Below are 20,508 nucleotides of genomic sequence, written 5' to 3'. Positions count from 1 at the left end.
AAGAAAATGTTATTACAACAGAGTGTCTTCCTGTGGAACCATTTTATTCTATAAAACTTCCATTTCCCAACAAATCATTTTAAACATCTCATCTAGTCCTTGACGGTTAGATTTCTTTATATATATTTTAGATGGTAGGTAAACCTTTCTATAGGAGAAGGTATACAGTTATGGAGGGGAGAAGTAGTATAGTTATAACCAAAAGACACTTAAAATGAAAATTGGAAAATATTAAACCTAACCAACTGTGTTACAGGATACAGAAATGTGGGGCATAGTTTATAAGACTCTGCTTTCCATGTGCAAAGAATAATGACATACTAATACTTAAGTGATGATTTGGGCTTTTATTCTGAATCAGTAATCACTTCCCTAAAAGGCGAGGAGCCTAAAGTACAGAGAGGACAAATGACATGCTCTGTGCCCACAGCCTGTGAAGACTAGATTTTACATTGCCTGATCTTTAGCCTTCAGCTACAGCAATAGGATTTGCGCTCCGCTGCTGGATAGGCATGTTCACCCAAGATCCCCGCAAAAATTTGCAAAATAAGAGCATCATAACACCCTCCCTTTGTATGATGACGTATCTGTTGTAACTTTACATTAACATGTGATTCATCATCATCATTCATTAAGTAATTGTCTCTGGGGAGGAAGAGTCAGTCAGGCATATTTTCTTTCCATATTGTCCCCTTGGATTAGACTCTACATCCTAGCTTTGCTGGATACATACGCGGCAGGTATGTATTAAGTGGCTCTGATGAATGAGGTTGGCTGAATATGGGCCTCAGAAAAGCCAAATGTAAAGAAGGCTCAGGCAAAGCCTCTTCATTGCAAGAAAACACCAGGATAAGGCTTTCCATGCTTGGGTAAAATCTTCAGCCTGCGAAATACATGGGAGCTGGATGTCACAGATCCAATACAGCCAAGAACTCACCCCTGGAACATAATGTTTGTTATAATTACAGTAGTCAATAAGAATAACCTGTAATGGCTTCTGGCAATGTTAGCATGCAATTTCCAATAGTCTGTACAGTCAGGTCACCCTGCGGATGGCACTAGCCTGTTAACACGAAAGATGCGGCTGATTCTGAGTAGAGAGTAACTACAGCTGAATGTTCCTCTTTTTTCCTTGTAGACATTATTATCCATATCATCACACATAATTTATCACCCAACACTGAAGTACCATTTAGGGTAAATGATCCCATTCAGTCTAGGTCAAGACATGAACAGCAAAGTCGGGAGAAATGATACACAGAAGGACCTCTGAAGAGGTACACTGTGACCGGTGAAGAAACAGCGTGCAGAACTGAGCAAAAATGTTCCATGGAAATGCATGAGGAAAATCAGTTGCACAGAACCATTATCCCTTTTTCTTGCTTTAATGTCTCTCCAGTACACAGACCTATGTTGTTTTGCTATAGAGTCTATATGAAATGAAAACACCCCTCCTTTTGTTTTGTTTTGATCAGGCACAGTTGGTGTCTGTGAGGGATGTTCATAAACATGCCATCCTTCTGCCACACAGATTCAACCCATTTAAAAGGACATGCTGAAAAGCTGTTTTCAACATACTGTACTGCTGGGGAGCTGCAGAGGTCTGTGGGCCTGTTGTAGTTAATTCATGGCTCCGTACTAGCAGGAAAAAATCCTTCCATTGGTAAACATCAGCATCTTCATTGATTACATAATTAGAAGATACATTAAAAAATGCTAGAGGGTAATATATGCACAACAGGAGCACATTAGTAAATAACATCTTTTCTCTACAGTTTTAAAATTTCCTTATTTCACCTTCATTTCTAACTTTTCTATTCTTGAGCTGACTACTCAGTGACTGGCATAAGGTAACTCACCGTGAATTAATTTTCTTTATCCAGAATGCAGTGACTCTTTCTGAGCAATCAGAGGTTCACTTAGAAAATCAGATTTTTATACCGGATTGTTAATTTATTTTTTACTTAGTAGATAAATAGTAGAAGAAATGCAGCAATGGAATCTAATTTAAGCAGAGCATGAACTGCCTTATGATTGCAGCCATTCATTAAAAAAATAAAACAAACCTCCTAATTCTGTTCAAAATTATTCCCTTGCGGTAGGATGCACATAAATATACACTGTTTAAAAACATACTCTTAAAATAAATTCCTTTATATAAGACATGCTCCTGTATGTAATTGTGCTTTTAAAATGAGCACATGGCAAATTATTTCTCACACTTAAAGCTTTTTTCTCCTCCAAGTTACAGCATGTTTTAAGCAAATAAGGTAGGATTCATCTCTTTTCTGTCAACATCTGATTTAGTAACCCCAGGGTCCTGGTACAGTCAATGGAAAGAGATGGACACTTGTCAGACAGGCTTTGTCAGTCCTGTTTTAGCTGTCTATTTGAGGGTGAGGTGAACTGTGCCCCAGAAGTGCCTGCTTCTGGGAGCCTGGGATGACCTCCTCAGGTATAGACATCTCTGCAACAGACGTCTACATTTGGTCAGAGTATTCCCAACTGTTACACAAGTGCACCAGTTACAGAACACCTACACAGCGTTTGTGTACTTATGTTGGGTTTTCAGTTATACTGGAAGCTGAGATGCACGCTATGTTGCTTTAATATTACCCATCTTCTGAGGATGGCTTGCTGGGTGTCTGTTGACAGAGTGTTCCAGGTGCTGCTGCCAGACTCGATCACAGGCCTCTAGAGATAGAATATTTCAAACTCCTCTTGTATCAACTGAAGATATTTGGCACTTAAATCCTAGCTCACAACTTAGAGGAAATGAAATATAAAGAAAAGAAAATGCATCCCTAGAGCTGTCTGGGAAATTGTCAACAGGGATATTTCTATGAAAAAAAGGAATAATTGTTGACAAATGTTTTACATTTTTCTGCTTGTAATTTGACCACCTCTAAGCAATCTCAACCGGCACAAACTACTTAATAGAAAAATCAATGACAAGAACTGCTACAAAATAGTATACTGGGAAAAAGTGTTGGAAACAGAGGTTTTGCTCTCAGTTTATGGAGTTTCCCTGGTGTAACACAGGGCAGAATTCAGCTCAGAGTAATCTGAAATGTTGTGACTATTTATGTCTCAATGTTAAGCACCTCCATAAAGTGCTTTCACAACTTTGGTGACAGTTTCTAGGGCCTTAGACATTAGGAAGGAGATAGACTAATCCATTACTCTGAAGGCGGGCATTCAAACACTCTTATTACTATCATTTTTACATTTATAGACATATTTCAAATATAGCTAACTTTATATTTCTGTATTTCGAGAGTGACGTTGTTTGTTGGACTTCTAGCTAGGACAAAATCAAACACTGGGCTACAGTTGCTTTTAGCCTTGTTGGTATCTTTCCAACCCTGGGCATTCTCAAATGTTTGAAAAGTATCTGAGATAACTCACACAACACTTGGAGCCTGTCTAAATCACAGCAATCCTTTTGTGTTGTCCTATGGGCCATGGTGTTGTCAGCACATGCTATCTCTTGTCCCTCATCTTGCTCCCCTGATGCAATCTCCTAGGCTTGCAAGGAGATGCTGGAAAGACAGAGATGTTGCTATTTATCCTAATGACTACACCTAAAAAGCTCCTGTGCTGGCTGCGTATGTTTTGGGTTGCATTAATGATCTTATTTTTCTCTGGCCCTTCTGTAACATGGGAAGGGGCAGGACTGCCCTTATGCTAAGCTCTGCCCTGACCAGTAGAAATCCAGTTAACAAAACCCCCTTGAAGGTATTCTTGTGAGCACTGAGAATGACTGTGCTGCAGGGCATATAGAGAGGGGACAAGAGTCATGGGATACGTCCCAGCTATTTGCCTCTGATTGACAGCCTGTCCCTGTCAGCTCTAGCTGTGCCATAGGATGATGACGTGCGCCCTGCCTCACTCTCACCTGCTCAGCACTACCCCTTTCCTCCCAGTTACACTGCCCTCGGGTCTGCCTGGAGCTGCTCGCCTGATCACGCTCCAGTTCCAGTTTGTCAAACTGGGCCCAGCCCAGCTATTACAGGAAAGTGGTAGCGGCCAGTTCAGGATGCAAACTTCTTCACTCCATACAACTGCAGCCAGTGGAGGAGGTACGGCCAAGGTTACTGTTAATCTGACTTCTGATTTAATAACTCATTATGCTATAACTAAGATTTCTAAACTGCAAACACTGAATTCAATACGAAAAATAATAAACCACAGTGGGTGACTGCTGTGGGTGAATCAGGTCAGGGAAAAGGTTTACTAACCTCTCGCATCAGTAGGTTCAGCCCAGCTCCCCTGTGCATCAGGAACAATTTGCTGCCCAGCACACGCCACTTTTGGTATCACAATGACGATCTATTTTTCTCTTGGCTTAAGAGCTTCTCTTGCACAGAGTGCCTACCACTGACCTAGAAACACAACCCTTCAGCTACTACCCTTGCCTTCTTTTTTCCCCTGCTCAAATATCTTATATAATTGTGCCATGCAACACACACATCAGTCTGGTACTTTTGGGATTAATAACATTTTTAACCCAATGGCACTGCATAATAAGTGAGAATCAGGGAATACAAATTCTTACTGCCAAAGGGTTATTTTAAAGAATGATTAATATCCACCTTACTATTTCTTAAATAGCCTTAACTGTATCCTATAACCAAGAAACTTTTCCATTTATGGAATAAATGACTAGCTGAAACTAGATTTGATAAAAATATGCATATACATTTACTAAAAGATATCTTAAAATTTTTCCCCCCTATATCATCAAACTCTTTCTTCCAAATTAAATCACACAAGATTTTTCCAGAGGTGGGTGTTTCATGTGAGACACAGAAATCCATTATCTTATCCTTCTGATGCCATTATTTCCAATAGAAAGTAATTATGAGGGTATTGAGTTTCCTCCCTATTCCTCAAAATCACACCACAAACTTTCAGATCGACGAGCTGCAATTTCCCAGTTCGTAGTAATTAACTTGAGTCATTTTGCAGTGCGGTACATTTAATCAAGTGGGTTTATACTAAAACCTTAAAATTCGCATTGATACAATACAGATTAGGTGAAGGAGGACACTTTTAGTAATACACTTAACAGCGAATTTATTTCTTGCAGGCTTTCGAAGGAAGGTGCCCAGGGAATTGGATTACCAGGCTGCCGATAGCTGAACCGACCTTACGCTCCTCTGCCAGCAGACAAAAGTGCCCTTGCACCGTGCCTGCTCACAGCCCCTGTGTGAGGTTCTCAGAGCCAGATGTATTGTGTCACAGCAGATGTCAGCAGCATATGGAAGAAGGAAGGAGAAAATGATGATCTAAAAACGGGAAGGGTGAGTGAACAGATTTGACGCTAAAGTGTCGAAACATGTCTGTGGTAGGGCTCTGTCCTGATATACTACTAATAAAAAAAGATAGTGCTAAAAAAAGGTCTGGAGTCTTTCAGCAGCAATTAAACCTGGCATTCATTGGATTCGTTCGGAGGATCTCAGCTTTGCCTCCCCTGCTGATGTAGCCCTGCACTGAATTCGATCCTTTCTGTGTGAGACTTGCCTCTGGATAACCGCACCACTTCTGCAGCGCTCCACAAGTCTGGCTCTCAAGTGCAAAGTGATAATGAAAGCAGCGTGGTTTTCTTCTCAGTGAAATATCCTATTTCCCAAGCAATTAAATGTTGTTTATATTTCAAATGATGTGCAAGGGTTGAGATTGTCAGGCTTGATGTTACCTGAATCTTGCACAAGATGCATCCCTGGTTAGTTCATTCTACTGTAACTGCCATCTATTTATTTAAATTTCCAATCTGTTCTCTCTTCAGGGGATAATACCGTGCCTGGCAAAGAAGCAGCTTTTCAGTTTTTCAAATTATATTTTTTTAAATGGAAAACCACATGAATAACTTCCCTGTGCTCATAAAGAAACACTGTATTTAAAAGGGAGGTAAATTCCAGGGTATTGTACATAACTTGCAGATATTTATGTCTCCTTTGCTCAAAATATTTAAAAAACAGATAATCAGATATAAAAAGATGTCTTTGTTAGATGGTGGAACTATTTAACTACCTACAGCAAATAAGACAGATGTAGTATTTTAAAGGAGCTTATTTGCAAGAAGTGATTTCTGAAGATGGTACCATTAGGTACAGATATGCTTGAATTAAGAATACCATAAAGTTCGAATTTCTGCTTTGAAACACAAATGTCATAAGCACACAGATTAAAATGTTTTGTTCCAATGCATCTGACAGAGCAGCGTTGCACTTAAGGATAAAAGGTTCAGCCTACTTCCATTTGTGTGATGTTCGGGGCACCGCATTACTCAACCGTTTATAAAGCACCCAGGAAAACAGATGTCAGGGTATGCAAATTTGATCCTAAATATCTACCGACACATCTCACTGTGCAGTAATAATGCATCTGATTTAATACTGAAGAATTAAAATCTCAAAGACGTGCACCAAACAAAATGCTGCAATGAACCAGAAGACAAGAAGATCACATTTTTATAATGTAATAGCAGAAGACGCAATATTCTGCTGGTTTTGTCAGAACAAGAACTTAGGGTCTATTCTCAAAGGCTTTTTAAGGAGGCAGTTCACATTTACACTTCATTGTAAAAGATCTTGGTTTCCCAGAATTCACATCTATGAATTTCTTGAGATACTTCCTCAGGGAAACACAGATTTTTACCTAAGGCAGGAGAATGTCAGAAGGGAGGACAGAAGTTTCATTAACCTGAGTTATGCTTAGCTGTTATCTTATTCCGTGGCAATCAGAGAATGGTTTGATGAAACTCTTTGTAATGTCATGACAAATTTTGGAATATTTGGATCAAAAAGTAGATTTGAAGACTACCTTTTGAAAAAGTGAAATTTTACTTTACCATTTTAAACAAATGGTGCCTATTTTTTATTTTGCTTTTTCCCTTCAAATCTACTTTGGTGGTTTGGAAGGTCAAAAAAAACCCTCAAACAAAAATAACTTGTCATGCAAAATTAAGTAGCGGTTTTATTTTCCCAACTAGCTTGCAAACCTAAAATGTGTGGTACAAACCTAAAACTGATCAGCATAGCCCTGGTATGAGAAGGAGCTCATGTTCTTCCCCATGTTACCCATCTAGTTTGAATGCTGGAGCTCATTTCATTCTGATAGTCCAGGCTCAGTTCTCTTCTGCCTTCTATGTCCTGGAGTCATGAAGAAGGCTTGCAAACATGATATGGGAGTGCATGAAACAAATTTAAATCAAATATTTTGTGACAAGTCATCTTTCTAATGCAGTAAATCTCTTCTTTTATGAACTATCATCTCCTTGGCTTCTCCCCCTTTTCGCTCTGGCTGTGACCAGCAAAGAACATCACTAGCAAATTATCAATGCAGACCAGCTCAAAAAGTGTTTAATCAATGAGAGCTAGTAGCGTAGGCCTATATTTTTAGAGCTACAGGCTCAAATCCCTGAGATCTACACCCAAGATACTGGCAATATGACACTGCCACATAGTGAAAAGTGGCAACAGCAAAACATGATAGGTGGACAGGGAGAGGAATAATGTCACAGATACTTAGAGAAAAGAAAAGTGAATACACTCTTGACTAACAACATGAAAGGTAAAGAAAAATGTCCACACTGCCAACAAAGAAAAAGTTATGAAGGATTTCATTTGCATGACCCTGAAGACCCTAGTAGAGAAAAAAAAAAGAAAAAAGAGCAAGAGAAAGCAAAAGAAAGAGAAAAGAGAAAAGAGAAAGAGCAAGAGAAAGAGCAAGAGAAAGAAAAAGAGAAAGAGCAAGAAAAAGAAAAAGAAGAAAAAGAGAAAGAAAAAGAGAAAGAAAAAGAAAAAGAAAAAGAAAAAGAAAAAGAAAAAGAAAAAGAAAAAGAAAAAGAAAAAGAAACAGTCTAAAATGGGAAGTGGTGAAGAACTGCACTGGTCCACAGTTTGATGGGTTTTCCTTATTTCTGTATAAATCAAATGTTCAAACCAAATTCTTCACAGATAAGAAGGGATTTGAGACAGCCCACAGAGAGCAGGGAATGGAGAACAAGTCATAACCCCTCATACTTTTGCAGGTATGCAAGGCCTCCTATGCAGTGGAGGTATTTTTGGGATTAATAACATTTTTAACCCAATGGCACTGCATAATAAGTGAGAGTCGGGGAATACCATACTGGGGATTCCCAGCCCCAGTCACCAGGCAGTCCATTTTGAGAAACCAGTTCTTTTTTTCTGTGAAGCTCCATACCAGTAAATATTGCCTGGCTGAAATTTTATAACGAACTTTTGTTTCCAACCAGCGTAAAAGACCCTCTATACTCTCTCACCCACTCTCCTTTATGGCAGTTGCTGCTGTACCAGGTGACTTCAGCACATGAGAGGAATAGGAATATGCTGACAATACCGGGGCGAGAGTTTCCAGCCAAGTCTGGTGCACAAAAAAAAATGATTTCTTTAAGTCTTATGCTGCAGTTTACAGAAGGTGAAAAGAGATATTGCCACCTCTGTTATAGACTCAATAAATATCCAGACCACAACAGGGGAATGGCTGATGAGCCTAGCTCATCTCTGCTCACCATCAGATTTCCTTGCTGTCAGGAATTTCCAAGGTTATTTTGACCACAAAAGTTGCTTGGATTCAGACCAAGTTGTCTACATCTGTGCTTGCAGAGCAGTATCTTGGGATGACAGAAGTTTAGCTATTTTGACTTGCTTTTCAGCTAGTGTTGCTCAGTGAAGTTCTGGAGGCACTGCAGGAGCTGAAACCCACATGTTGGGCATCTGCAGCTCTGTCTCACGAGCTGGCAACAGAGCTTGGGAGACTTTTGAAGTGTGTACCACGGGGAGGTCACGACTTTCCTTAAGAAAACAACTGCAAAACATCTGCTCAAAACCCAATCTTTCAAGGTAAATCCTGCCAACAGCAGACATATTTTGATCCTTCTTTTCTTTCAGATGAATTGTCCAGGCTTTTGCAGCAATGCAAATCTGGTGATATCCAGAGACCTGAGATTTTGACCCCAAGTTTTCTGTGTGTGTGTGTGTGTATGTATATATATCTTCTGTTAGCTTCACTGAAGTCCACATTTAAATTGTGAACGTATGATGACATGAACTGCCCTTTGCCAGAGTTAAAGTTGTTTTTTTAGTGTTGCTTTACTTCTGTTTTTAGGATGTCACAAAGGGCTCGTGGTGAATCCATGTTGCCCAAGGGAGGCCATAATGTTCCACCCCACTCCCTTATAGATACTGGCTATGATGCCATAGGAAAGGTAAAGCAGACCAGTATAATGACTGAACCCTACCCTCTACTTTGTAGAGTACCTAGTACAGGAGACAACTCATGACCAATGAGAAGAGAGGGAGCTTCTTTGCATTCTCCATCCCCAACAATCTATGCAGATCCAGGGGTGGTGCCATTAATCTTGCTACAAGGCAATCACTAATTAGAGAAGTTTTTAAAATTGCAATATGTTCTTTTGCTGGATTTTAATGATTTTTTAACCAATAAAAAATAAACTTACCATTTTGGTTTCTTAATTTATTATATTTAATTCTATATGTTTCTGAAAGTTTACCTTATTTCCAGAGAAACAGTCATGTACATGGTGTTGGTCTACATCGTGCTCAAAATATTTCTATATTAAACTTGTGCATATATGCCAAGCTCTGGTCAAATGTCCCTCAGGAGAACCAAAGATCTAAGTACTTGGAATAAGTTTTAATTAAGTATGGAAACTTCCCAGAATGAAAAGAAAAACCCTTCTAAATATAGACGTCTTAAACATCTTGCAAAAACCCACATTCAATTGCCCCAAGCAATGGTGAGCCGTACGGAAGAAATTGTCCAGACTTCCTGCATTTTCTGTCTTAGTTCAGGAAACCTCTAGGACTTACTACATAAAGAAAAACTTCCCTATAAAAGATTAACTCCTAAAATATTCAACTAAAAACAGATTCTGGGAGCAGATGGATCTAAAACTCTATATTGTATTGTGTAACCTCTAGATGAGCTGGACTGGAAGCTAGGTAAGAATTAAAAATTCTTATATTTGGGCCTCTTTCCTCCTTTTCTCCTGGTCTATCAACCCATCTGGGTTATTTTACCAATCTCCCAGTTACTTAATGAATTATTTAATAGAGGAGTGTATGTGGTGAGAATATCAGTCAGCCAAATTAATAACAGACCGAGGTAACAGTGACAACAGCGACCAACACAGTACTCAAAGAGACAGTAGGGTGCATCTCTGCTCCATGCTCCAAGGATGCAACACTTTGCACTGTCCTTCTCCAGCTTCCAAACATGTTTCATAGTTAGAACAGAGACCAGTGTGTTGACAGCTGAATAGCCTAGGTCTAATCTGGGTAATTCTGAAACAGTGGCAAGAATCACAGTTTCTTGTGACCTGGCACACAGTAAAGTAACGTGCTCGGCCACCACGTGGGGAAAGAATGCCAAACACAGTTGCTAAACACTTAATGAAAACAAATACATCTCTAAAGGGTATGAAGAGTTGTTTGCTTGATCTTTTTTTAATTTCTTTACCATGAATAATTTTATTTCTTTGCTTCTTACTTTCTATGTTAACTACTAAAGACAGGAATTCTCAAGCTGCACCCTTGAAAAATATGAACTTGGTAAGTGTACCTAGAAAAAAACAAACAAGCAAGCAAATGCATACCAAAACAATACGCTATCTTGCACAAGTAATTCTAACCCTAAAGAGGGAATGAAAGAATGGATGGTGTGTGTCAGAGAGAAATTCTACCACTGCATCTGAGGGTCATGTTAAAATGCAGCTCATGAGGGCAATTTAAATGCTAGGAATTGGGACAGTCGCATGCATGTAATGTAGTAACATATCAGTCAAGGAATAATGACATTTTAAGAATCAGGCCTTTAATATGACGGATGTTTGTAACAGGTTGTCTTATTATGAGAGCATTTCCAAGGTAGATGATGACAGCAACCAAACAGAAAAAAACCCCACTGTAGTATTCTGAAGGTTGAGTTTTAGCTGTTAAAACACAGGTAGATGGACAGATGTTACACATTTCTAGCAGGTGGGTGAGTACCATTACCATTGGCATAGAAATGGCAGAGAAATGGGGGAAAGTTAACAGGGCAAGTAATGAAATAAATAGGAGAGAAATCTGCTCCCCTGCTCTGACTTCTGGACGGCTCCTGCTCTTAAGGAATAATACACTGAAAAGTATCAAATGCTGCTTACCTTTCAATTTTTCAGCCAGCAAAGCAGCTTCATGTTCAGAATAATGCATTATTGCCGGAGGAGAAGGAGGGCGCAGTCTGTCTTCTTCCATTTTGCGTCTGTGGCGTTCTTCTCGGGCCAGCATTCTTTGTTTGCATTCCCATTCATAAAAGTCATCTCTTGCCTGAGCAAAATCAACATGAAGGCGACCTGAATCCTTTTTGTCTGTGCTAGATCCTAATCTCATGCGGTAACCTGAAACCAACAAGCAGAACTAACTGTTGCAGGACTTCTTTGCTTATTTTTTTCCCGAGTGCAGTTAAGTAAAAATGTACAGTTACAGATTCCCACATATCTACACATGATCTATCAACCATTGTGCTTTCACAGGAAGACAAACATTCATCCACTCATTTTTCCACGCGATTTTCTGCATCACCTATCAACACAGTAGATGGGCTGAAAAAGTCGACCCAACGGTACAGAATCTACATTCCTGTTTAGGAGTCTCTCAAAATATGTCATTTTTGTACCTGATACTCCCAACCTTTATAAGTGCAAAGGCCAGCTAAACAAAAAACAACTACTGAAAAAGGATCTGTTTTGGTTTGAATGTAGAGTCCTTCTTCCCCTGATCCTGTTGAGATCCTGTGCAGTTTAGTGCTTTTCTCCAGCCTGTCAAAGAAATTGGAAATATGGGGAAAGGCTGAATTTTATAAAAATCATGACGATAGGTGAATGAGAAAATTGTGCAACACAAATTCCTGGGCCACAAAGAGGGCGGGTGCATTGATGCTAGATCTCAAATTTTGAGCCTTTACAATCGCAAACACTAATTCCCAATTCCCCGTTGGAAATAATCTGGCAGTAAATATAAACCACCTACAAATGAATTGAGTTCAGCATTCTTTAAAGTAATTTTAAAAGTGTGGATGGATTCATTAGACAATTGCAAGACCCCTTTCAGAACAAATAATGAAATGTGTTGTGCCTCGTCTTTAGCGATGTTCTACGTATTCATAATTTGGTCGATGTATTATATGCTAAAGCTAGCAGACTGCAAAGGCTTTAAGCCAGGGGCTATACAGCAGTACAACAGGGCCCTGCTCTGGACTAAAACCCTTGACTGCTGTCAGAGGACAAACAAATCATGCCAAAACTACAAAAAGAGCTTTTCGTGACTATACTGTGGAAGAACATATGCTGGGCACCTATCTTTTTTCAAGTTTTATTTCCAAGGCTGAAAGATACTCGCAGTGCAGTTTCTCTAACTTTTAAAATGCTGATTCAGAGAAAGTGTGAGAAAACACTACATAGAAAGCTGCAAACAGAGCCTTCAGATGCAGATTAATCAGTCTGCACAGGGCCAGCTCTAATTTCTCCATGCCAACCTGCTGCAGTAGCCTCAGAAGCAGAGCAGCCCAGCAGAGACTTCTCAAATCACAGGATGCTGTGGAGATGAACTCTGTGCTGAGCTAGCATATATGAGGCTCTTCAGAAATACACACTGCTACAACCACTGAGTAATAACGCCAGGGGCAGGAAGCTCCCATTCAAAATGGCAGGAAAAATGGTGTTTGCTGCTTTTGAACAGCAATTCAAGAGAACCTACCTTTCAGTCTCATGGTTTGCCTGTGGTTTGAAGAGCTTCAGCACCTCATCACCACAGTTAAAACTCAGTTTTGAACTCTCTCCAGGGACAGCAAAGCTAAGACTTGTGTAGTAGATTAGGAGCATCTTTGCAAAAATGTGTATCTAGGCATACTCTGTTTGGTTTACTGCTGGAAAAACATCCTGCTGTATGAATACAAGGGACTGTATCGTGCCCCTGTGCTCGGCACTGGTGAGGCCGCACCTTGAATACTGTGTTCAGTTTTGGGCCCCTCACTACAAGAAGGACGTTGAGATGTTGGAGCATGTCCAGAGAAGGGCAACGAGGCTGGTGAGGGGTCTGGAGAACAAGTCTTATGAGGAGTTGCTAAGGGAGCTGGGGTTGTTTAGCCTGGAGAAAAGGAGGCTGAGGGGAGACCTCATTGCTCTCTACAATTACCTGAAAGGAGGCTGTAGCAAGGTGGGTGTTGGTCTCTTCTCCCAAGTAACTGGTGAAAGGATGAAAGAACATTGGACCAGGCTGCCCAGGGAAGTGGTTGAGTCACCATCCCTGGAAGTATTTAAAAGACGGGTAGATGAGGTGCTTAGGGACATGGTTTAGTAGGCATGGTGGTGTTGGGTTGACAGTTGGACTCGATGATCTTAGAGGTCTCTTCCAACCTTAATGATTCTATGATTCTATGACTGTCTGTACTACAGCACATATGAGACAATAGCTTCAAAGACATTAAATATCCGTATATGTAATGATCCTTCCAAAAAAACCAATCTGGGTGCCTTTTGATTTGACATTCTTCTTTCAAAGATCTTGTGGAGTTCAGCCTGTCAGTGAGGAAGAGGTATGACTTTCATTTTCCAGCAAGGAGTCCAAACCCAGATGAAAAACTCGAGCTAAGTGTTTCAGAGGTCCTTCAATGCCAGAAGGCATCAAAAACTTCCATGGAACCTACCAAATCTGGTCTCCAAGGTTCACGAGCTTGGGGTGAAGTAGAACTGAATATTACAAGAGAAGCAAATGAGGGGATTGTTTGTTATTTTAAATCCCCCTTTATTTGCTCTGCTTTCTCTTGCTCAGAGGAGTAAACACTACTTTTTCCCCCAGAAGGCTGTTTGTTTGTGGTCATATATGTAGCTCGAGCCACAAGGTGTTGAAAGGAAGAATTACAGATACACCATATTCAGTGACACATTATAGAAGAGTGTGGGTGACCTTTCAGAGCTGGGCCCTGAACTAACAAGGGGGTAGTTATGTGGTTTTATCCACAGGGCTGTAAGCACAAAGGGGCCAGCCAAAAGGGGTCAGTAGTGCAGCTACCCTGATAACCATGGCAGATGTTACCCCCCCCGCCCCAGTTCAACTCGCCAGCTGCATTCCTCAAATAGTGATTGCTCTGTGCCAAAAGAGCATTATCAGCAACGAGAAAGGACACTGCCGAGGTGCCAGGTCTTGTGAACCTAAAATTAGATCTCCCAGCTGGGCTGTACTTTCCAGGAAGACATAGTCTCTCTTCCTCTCCCCCATCTTTCACCTCCATCGGCAGGAGCGCACTGGGCATGGACAGACCGGGAAACAAGGCACTGCAGGATGCAAGACTCCTGTGGACCTCAAAGCCCCACTTAATCTGAATAAAGAGCTAATGAAAAGAACTATGCATCTACAGGTTGTGTGTGCACCGGCAAAGCTGAGTTTCGCTAAAGTGGCCCTCATTTTTGAAGTAAATGGGGATAATGGAAAAATACACTGAACAGTGTAAATTGCAGTCCAAAACCCAGTACCCTGTGTAGCACTGGACAAATGTTTCCCTTTAGGTAACCAGTTTAAGTGCCCCCAAATTAACAGATTTTTGAAATTGCCCATGAATCACACTTAAAAAATCTCATTGCTTGTCTAACTCTTAAGACTGAAGGTGGCCAGCCAGCCAGGTGGTTTCCACCAGCACAGAAACTTAGAAAAACCTGGGTCGGAAGGGACCTTGGAAGTCATCTAGTCCAATCCCCTTCTCAGAGCAGGGTCAACTTCAAAGTCAGATCAGGTTGCTCAGGGCTTGGCATCTTTCCGTTAACAAAAAAAGAAAATGTCTTTGGCATGGCTTCTTGCACCCTCCTAAATCAGGATTTGGGGACACTACAGGACCAATGGCCTGGCCAGTGAAGAACAGACTCCTTGACAGGTTGATAGCCAGCAAGATGCTGTGTGGCAAGGGGTGCACAACTGGCAGGTCCTATTTTGTATATGGGATCCTCAGGCACCCATTTGGGATGGCAGCTCTGAGCTGCGGGGCAGCTGGGAAGCTCGCTCTTTTCCAATACCATGTCTCCTTATTGATGTTCGAGAGTAAATGTTTGAGAGAACCACCTGCCATTGCCTCCCCTTCACGCATGAGCAATGAATTGCCCTCGTAGATCCTTTTCCCCATCTCTTTGCTCAGCATTGCAGCTAGCATTAACTGCGTGCCTGGCTTGCCATGTTTAATTTTAGTTTCACACATAATGGCAGAGGAAAAGACTTTGGGAACTTGCCAAGATCCTCACTTTAAAGGAGCAGCAGCAGGAAAAATTAATGAGGGTGCTAAATAAAAAACGAACACAGTATTTTCGTATCATAGGTCTAGTCAAAACTCCATGGCTTGACTTACCTTTGAGTGTTGCTATATTGGGACCAGCCAATAGCTGCTCTCTAACTGGGGATCTAGATCAGAGTGTTGATGATGATCATTGAGAACATAAAATGAAACCAGTACACGGTACGAAATGGAAACCCACAGGGGAAAACATCAGCACAGGAAAAATGCATACACAGGCTTTTGGGATATAAACAGGTCTGTCTCAAGCCACCTGTTTGCCTCACATTTTCAAGTCCAGGGCCATCAATATTTGCAGGAGTTACTGAATTGTCAGCCACAAGAGTAAAGTACATACAGTTTGGAGAAAGAGCTTTCTCATGGGCTGGTATGTCAATTTTAGAAAGTCTTTTCCTCAGGAGATCAAAATGTAACTTTCAGGCCTAAATGAAAACCGCCCTTCCTCAAGTCAACTTTTTTATCATAGCCTTCTACCCATCTCCCAGTCTCATTTTCATACACATTTACTTGGGAATAGAAAGGAAAAAAATCAGTGATTAAACTACTTGATGGATTTTGCAATCACTTGCACTATTCTGATGATAAGCATAGGATAAATACAAAGTTTGATGAGATTAGATGGAGTAGACAGATAAAACTGATGAGGTAGACAAAATTGTCATTATATTACAGATATCAAAGGCATGACTTTCCCCTAATATAACACGCATACTATATTAACCACAAATTCTGTTTGTACGTCTCTTTTGTCTCTTACAGGAGAAAGAAAATGCCTTAACAATACGCTTTATCCCCACCATTTCAGAATACATTATGTTTGAGAATGGAATAAAGACTGGTTAAAAACCCCCAATACTTCAGTACAAATAAAACATGCCCCTGCCTAGTGCCAGACCTTCCTGCTCTGCGGTGGCGGGGGACAGTCAGTGCTCCCTGTTTCATCTGCAGAGTTCAGAGCTGGTGGTAAAAAGAAGTGAAACTTGGCTGCAGCGTGCCCCTGCTTTTCTCCCTCCTCCCTATCAGTTCCACTGGTTCTTTCCCTGATCCGGTCAGAGACACTAAGTACAACACTTTAGAAGAAAGAAAAGGTGTGGAGGAAAAGACAGATGGGGAGGGAGGCTGTGGAGCAGACAGCAAGAGGAAGCGTAGACAGCAGTGCGACTGTGACAAAAGGAAATGGAAGAAGGAAGGATAGATCAGGAACTTGGAAATAAACTAGCAGAAAATTCAGGATGAGGGAGGATGAGCAAGGGAATCTGCCACCTCCACCTCTGCTCATTTCCCTTATTCTGAATGCGCACTCTAGTGCGTTATGAACGAGGACACATGGCAGCATAGGGAATTTCCTACCTCTAATCATCAAATCTGGTCCTCTGGGATTTAAGGCATATAAAATTAAAATAAAACTTGACTCGGACTGAAGCAAAGGGCGCAGTCAACTGCCGAGAAGCAGGAAACTGAGCTAGAGGGACACTGGCTCTGGCCCAGGGTGGCAGCCTGTACGTTTCTGAGCTTTTCTTCGCTCTCTTTCTTGCCACTGTTTTGTTTATCATATGCAGTAATATCAGCTCCTACTTAACCTGGTGTGCCCCTCCTCTGCTCCATTATTTGTGGAGATGGGGCCCCCTAGACAGAAGTTGGAAGCTGGGAAATGTGCTGCTGCTTCTTACTACTGCGATATGTCCCAATGAACTACAGCGTTATGGAAGTAATAAGTGAATAAACAACTAAACAGGAAGGGTGGAAACTGGGAAGAGAGCATGAGGAGGGAAGAAGACATGAAGTGAAAATAAAAAAAAAAGGAAGAAAAAAACAGGGTGGAATGAAGATCTGGAAGTAACCTGAAAATACAGCAATATTTCAAAGAAATCTTTATATAGACCTCATAAAACTCACGATTTTCTGTAGCTCTTCAAACAGATATTTAAAGCAATCAGCCAAGCTAGAAAAAGACCCCCACAAATCCAGACACAAAAACCTTTGTGAAACAAAGGAGCTAGGTTTTTCCTGACCCCATATTTCAAAAGTTCAGATGTTTTCTTTCTTCCTTTTATTTTAAGATGTAGTTGGTGGTGATTTGAGAGACCACTTGTTTCTAGCTGTGTGAGCTTCCTATGGACAACTACAGGACATTGGGGTTATGTCCTTACTGCTAAACAGAAGATGGTCAGGGTGGGAGCTCAAATAAGGTATCTCTAATCGTTAGCTGCCTCCCACGCTTCATTCTGGATGGTCCCAGTGGGTTCCTTCGAGGTCACCCCACACAGGGTGGGTGGCTGTAAGCCAGTCTGTGTCAGCTCGTCTTGGCCAAGAAGCAGTCCCTGGCCCTTGTTTATTTAAGAATACCTTGCACGTAGGGTGAAAGCGTTATACTACACTTGTGGGGCAAAACAACACTTGTGGGTCTTCCCAGGACCCAGAAAGAGACATGAACCAGCCCGTGAAGACAAATACATACAGGGAATGGGATCCAGCTCAGAAAGGTGAAGAAGGGCTCAGTTAGGAAACCAATCCTCATATGAAGGATCCTGTAACCTTAAGAGGGCACTGACAGTCACTGAAGCCTGATATGTGACAGCAGAATTGTTTTTCGTCTTTTTTCTTCTTTCTTTTTTCCCTGTGAGTTAGCAGGTTTTTTTGTCTGTTCCTTTGTTGGAAAATAAAAGAGATTCTGAAATTTTACACCTGAGTTTCTGTGGCACTCATTGTCCTGGGAGGCAACAGACGTAGCCTACAGATGGGGCTCAGAATCTAACCCATGCGGTAGCTGAATACATGCACGCATAAAGGCAGACTTTATTCAGACCGCACTGCAAATCTATAAAAATATGCCAATGAAATTGCCAGCCTATCAGAGAAATTGGCACTGGAAAACAGCATTGTTCCTGGCCTAGTGCCCTCCTCTTTCCACAACCTGTGAGCAAAACTATATAAACCTGTGTAAATCAAAAATAAGATTGTTCTGTAGTGAATTTCAGGATCTGTTGCATTGTTGTGGGATGGCAGGAAATTGCTCCCGGGTAAGCAACATACAAAACCACGCACGAGTCTTGGCAGACACAGAGAAATACAGAATTGCCCCTTACCACTCCACACTACAGCCACTGAGCTCAAGAAAGACTTGCTGAGATAAAAGCTAAGGAAATAAGCAAACATTAGCATCACAAAATACAAATGAGAAGCAAGCAAAATCCATTAAAGAATGTGAAGTACCAGAAAGGTAAATGGCTTTATCAACCATGAACTCCTCTGCAAAACGAATGTGACAAAAATTCTTCTTGCTTTTCCGAATTGCCGTTATATCTCCACACTGCTCAAAGACTTCCTGAATAATTTCCTCCGTTGCGTTTTCTGGTAATCCTCCAACAAACACTGTTTTACACCCAGGAGGTCTCTCTCTTGTTGAAGGTGGTGGAAGATCTAAGTCAAAACAGAAATCACATTGGAATACAAAATTTGTCTTTTGATCCATTGGCTCTATTCATTCCCCTAATCAGTTCTGGGCAACAAGTTACTTGACATAGCATGGAGGCGGGAGAGAGGGAGAAGCAAAATAATTGAATATTGCAGAGATTGTCCAAAACTGATTACTTGAATCTAAACCTTTTCAAGTTTCAGGTGGCATTTCAGAGATTAATTCCTGCCACTGAGGGTTGTTCTCCAGGACAGATGGTAAGGTCTAGAAGGATCTTTCTTTTCCCTGCACAGTCACACAAAAAGTAGAAAATATTCTGTTTCAAAGCAGGGGAGCTTCTGCAACAGATTTGACCCCAAGCACAGATCTCAAGCACTGGTGCAGTACATTCAAAGCCTGAACTTCACCGTCTCCGGCTCATATCCATCACTCGCCACACTCGCCAAGTGTGTGGGCCCTCTACAAGCCAGCCCATGCTGCGTACACCCCGGGCACTTGGGCAGGACGGACACCTTTCCCTGGTCTTAGCATAATTTCTTTTCTGTCTCAGAGTACAAGAGCACAGCAAGCAGAAAAACAAAGCAGAAAACACAACAAAGTGACAGCATGATGAAAATGCTCTACCAGTTATCTGTTTTGTCTTGTTGCCAGATAATGGAGCCGACGCCAGCACGGGAAGGATAACCTCGCTGTTTACAAGTGCTCATGAAGTGGAGTGGCTGGAAATGTTATTTTTATGTATATATTTATAGAACATATACACACTTAAATCATGAAAACTATTAAATTTTTGAAGGCTGTACAAAATATATACTCTGTCACAACACCTCACCTTGTTTATATGTAGATTACTAGAGCATTCCTCTAAAAGTAATTCTCTAAGAAGGAATCTGATTCATGTGACACAGTTTTTTGGCCCTTTAACACAGTAAATGGGGTTACAACCTTAAAATATACATACATATACATATTCACACACACAGCCAATTTGATTAAACCATGATCTGGGTACACTGCAAATCCAGAGCACCAGACTATTTGCTTAATTTTCTCTTTTGTCTTCACAGTTAATAGTGAAAGCCGCTGGTCTGATGGCTCTGAAACTAAACTCCTGGGGCTAACATACACAAAATCAGGCTTTGTGCTTGAGCTGGTGGCTCAGTGGGAAGAGTGTTCCATTTGCACAAAGTCCCAAAAGGGGCAGAAGGAAGCCTGGTCCTGGCTCTCAAAGAGGAGAAACAGCTCATCTGCATGCTGCCCCCCAAAAATGGCAAGAGAGGAGCCGTAGTCCCCCTTTCCCTCCCTATCCCCCAGGTAGGGACCAGACCTAGTCAGCGTTTGGGTGCTAGGTGCTGTTTTCAGGGACGTGAGCCCAGATTGGTCCCATCTAACTGTAGGCATCTGAAGGGGAGCACGGAGATGCTCAGCACCGTATAATTGTTATGTTTTGTGACATTCTGATCTAAAGGAAAGACAGATTTCTACTATGAGAATTGTAGATCTTCAGGCTCTGTTAGCTTTGTTTAAGTAATTATTTTTCTTTTTTGTACAAACTGAGTAGTTTTTTTTACATGACCTTACAAAGGTGAGTAAGTATGCTCTGATACCATACCATGCTTTACACACAGAGTAGACCTTAGAAGGAAACACCATACTTGCCTACACTCTATTTAAAAACCATAATTTTTATTACATAAAAAATTTTTCATGCAATATATTTAGGAAAA

General features: G+C 41.1%; 1 protein-coding gene across 1 annotated transcript in view; it reads right to left on the bottom strand.

Moving 5' to 3' along the window:
* The window catches only part of ENOX1 (ecto-NOX disulfide-thiol exchanger 1), a 155,197-nt gene that overhangs the window by 84,042 nt on the left and 50,647 nt on the right, over nt 1-20,508 (bottom strand). Inside the window, exons 5-6 of the mRNA XM_009322855.1 lie at nt 18,580-18,786; nt 11,195-11,428 (exon numbers count right to left, since the gene is read on the bottom strand). Of these exons, the coding sequence (XP_009321130.1) occupies nt 11,195-11,428; nt 18,580-18,786 (441 nt within the window). The remainder of the gene's footprint in view (nt 1-11,194; nt 11,429-18,579; nt 18,787-20,508) is intronic.

Source organism: Pygoscelis adeliae, unplaced genomic scaffold, assembly GCF_000699105.1.
Source record: "Pygoscelis adeliae isolate BGI_AS28 unplaced genomic scaffold, ASM69910v1 Scaffold74, whole genome shotgun sequence".
NCBI classification, from domain to species: domain Eukaryota; kingdom Metazoa; phylum Chordata; class Aves; order Sphenisciformes; family Spheniscidae; genus Pygoscelis; species Pygoscelis adeliae.
This window is presented reverse-complemented; position numbering and strand designations above follow the sequence as displayed.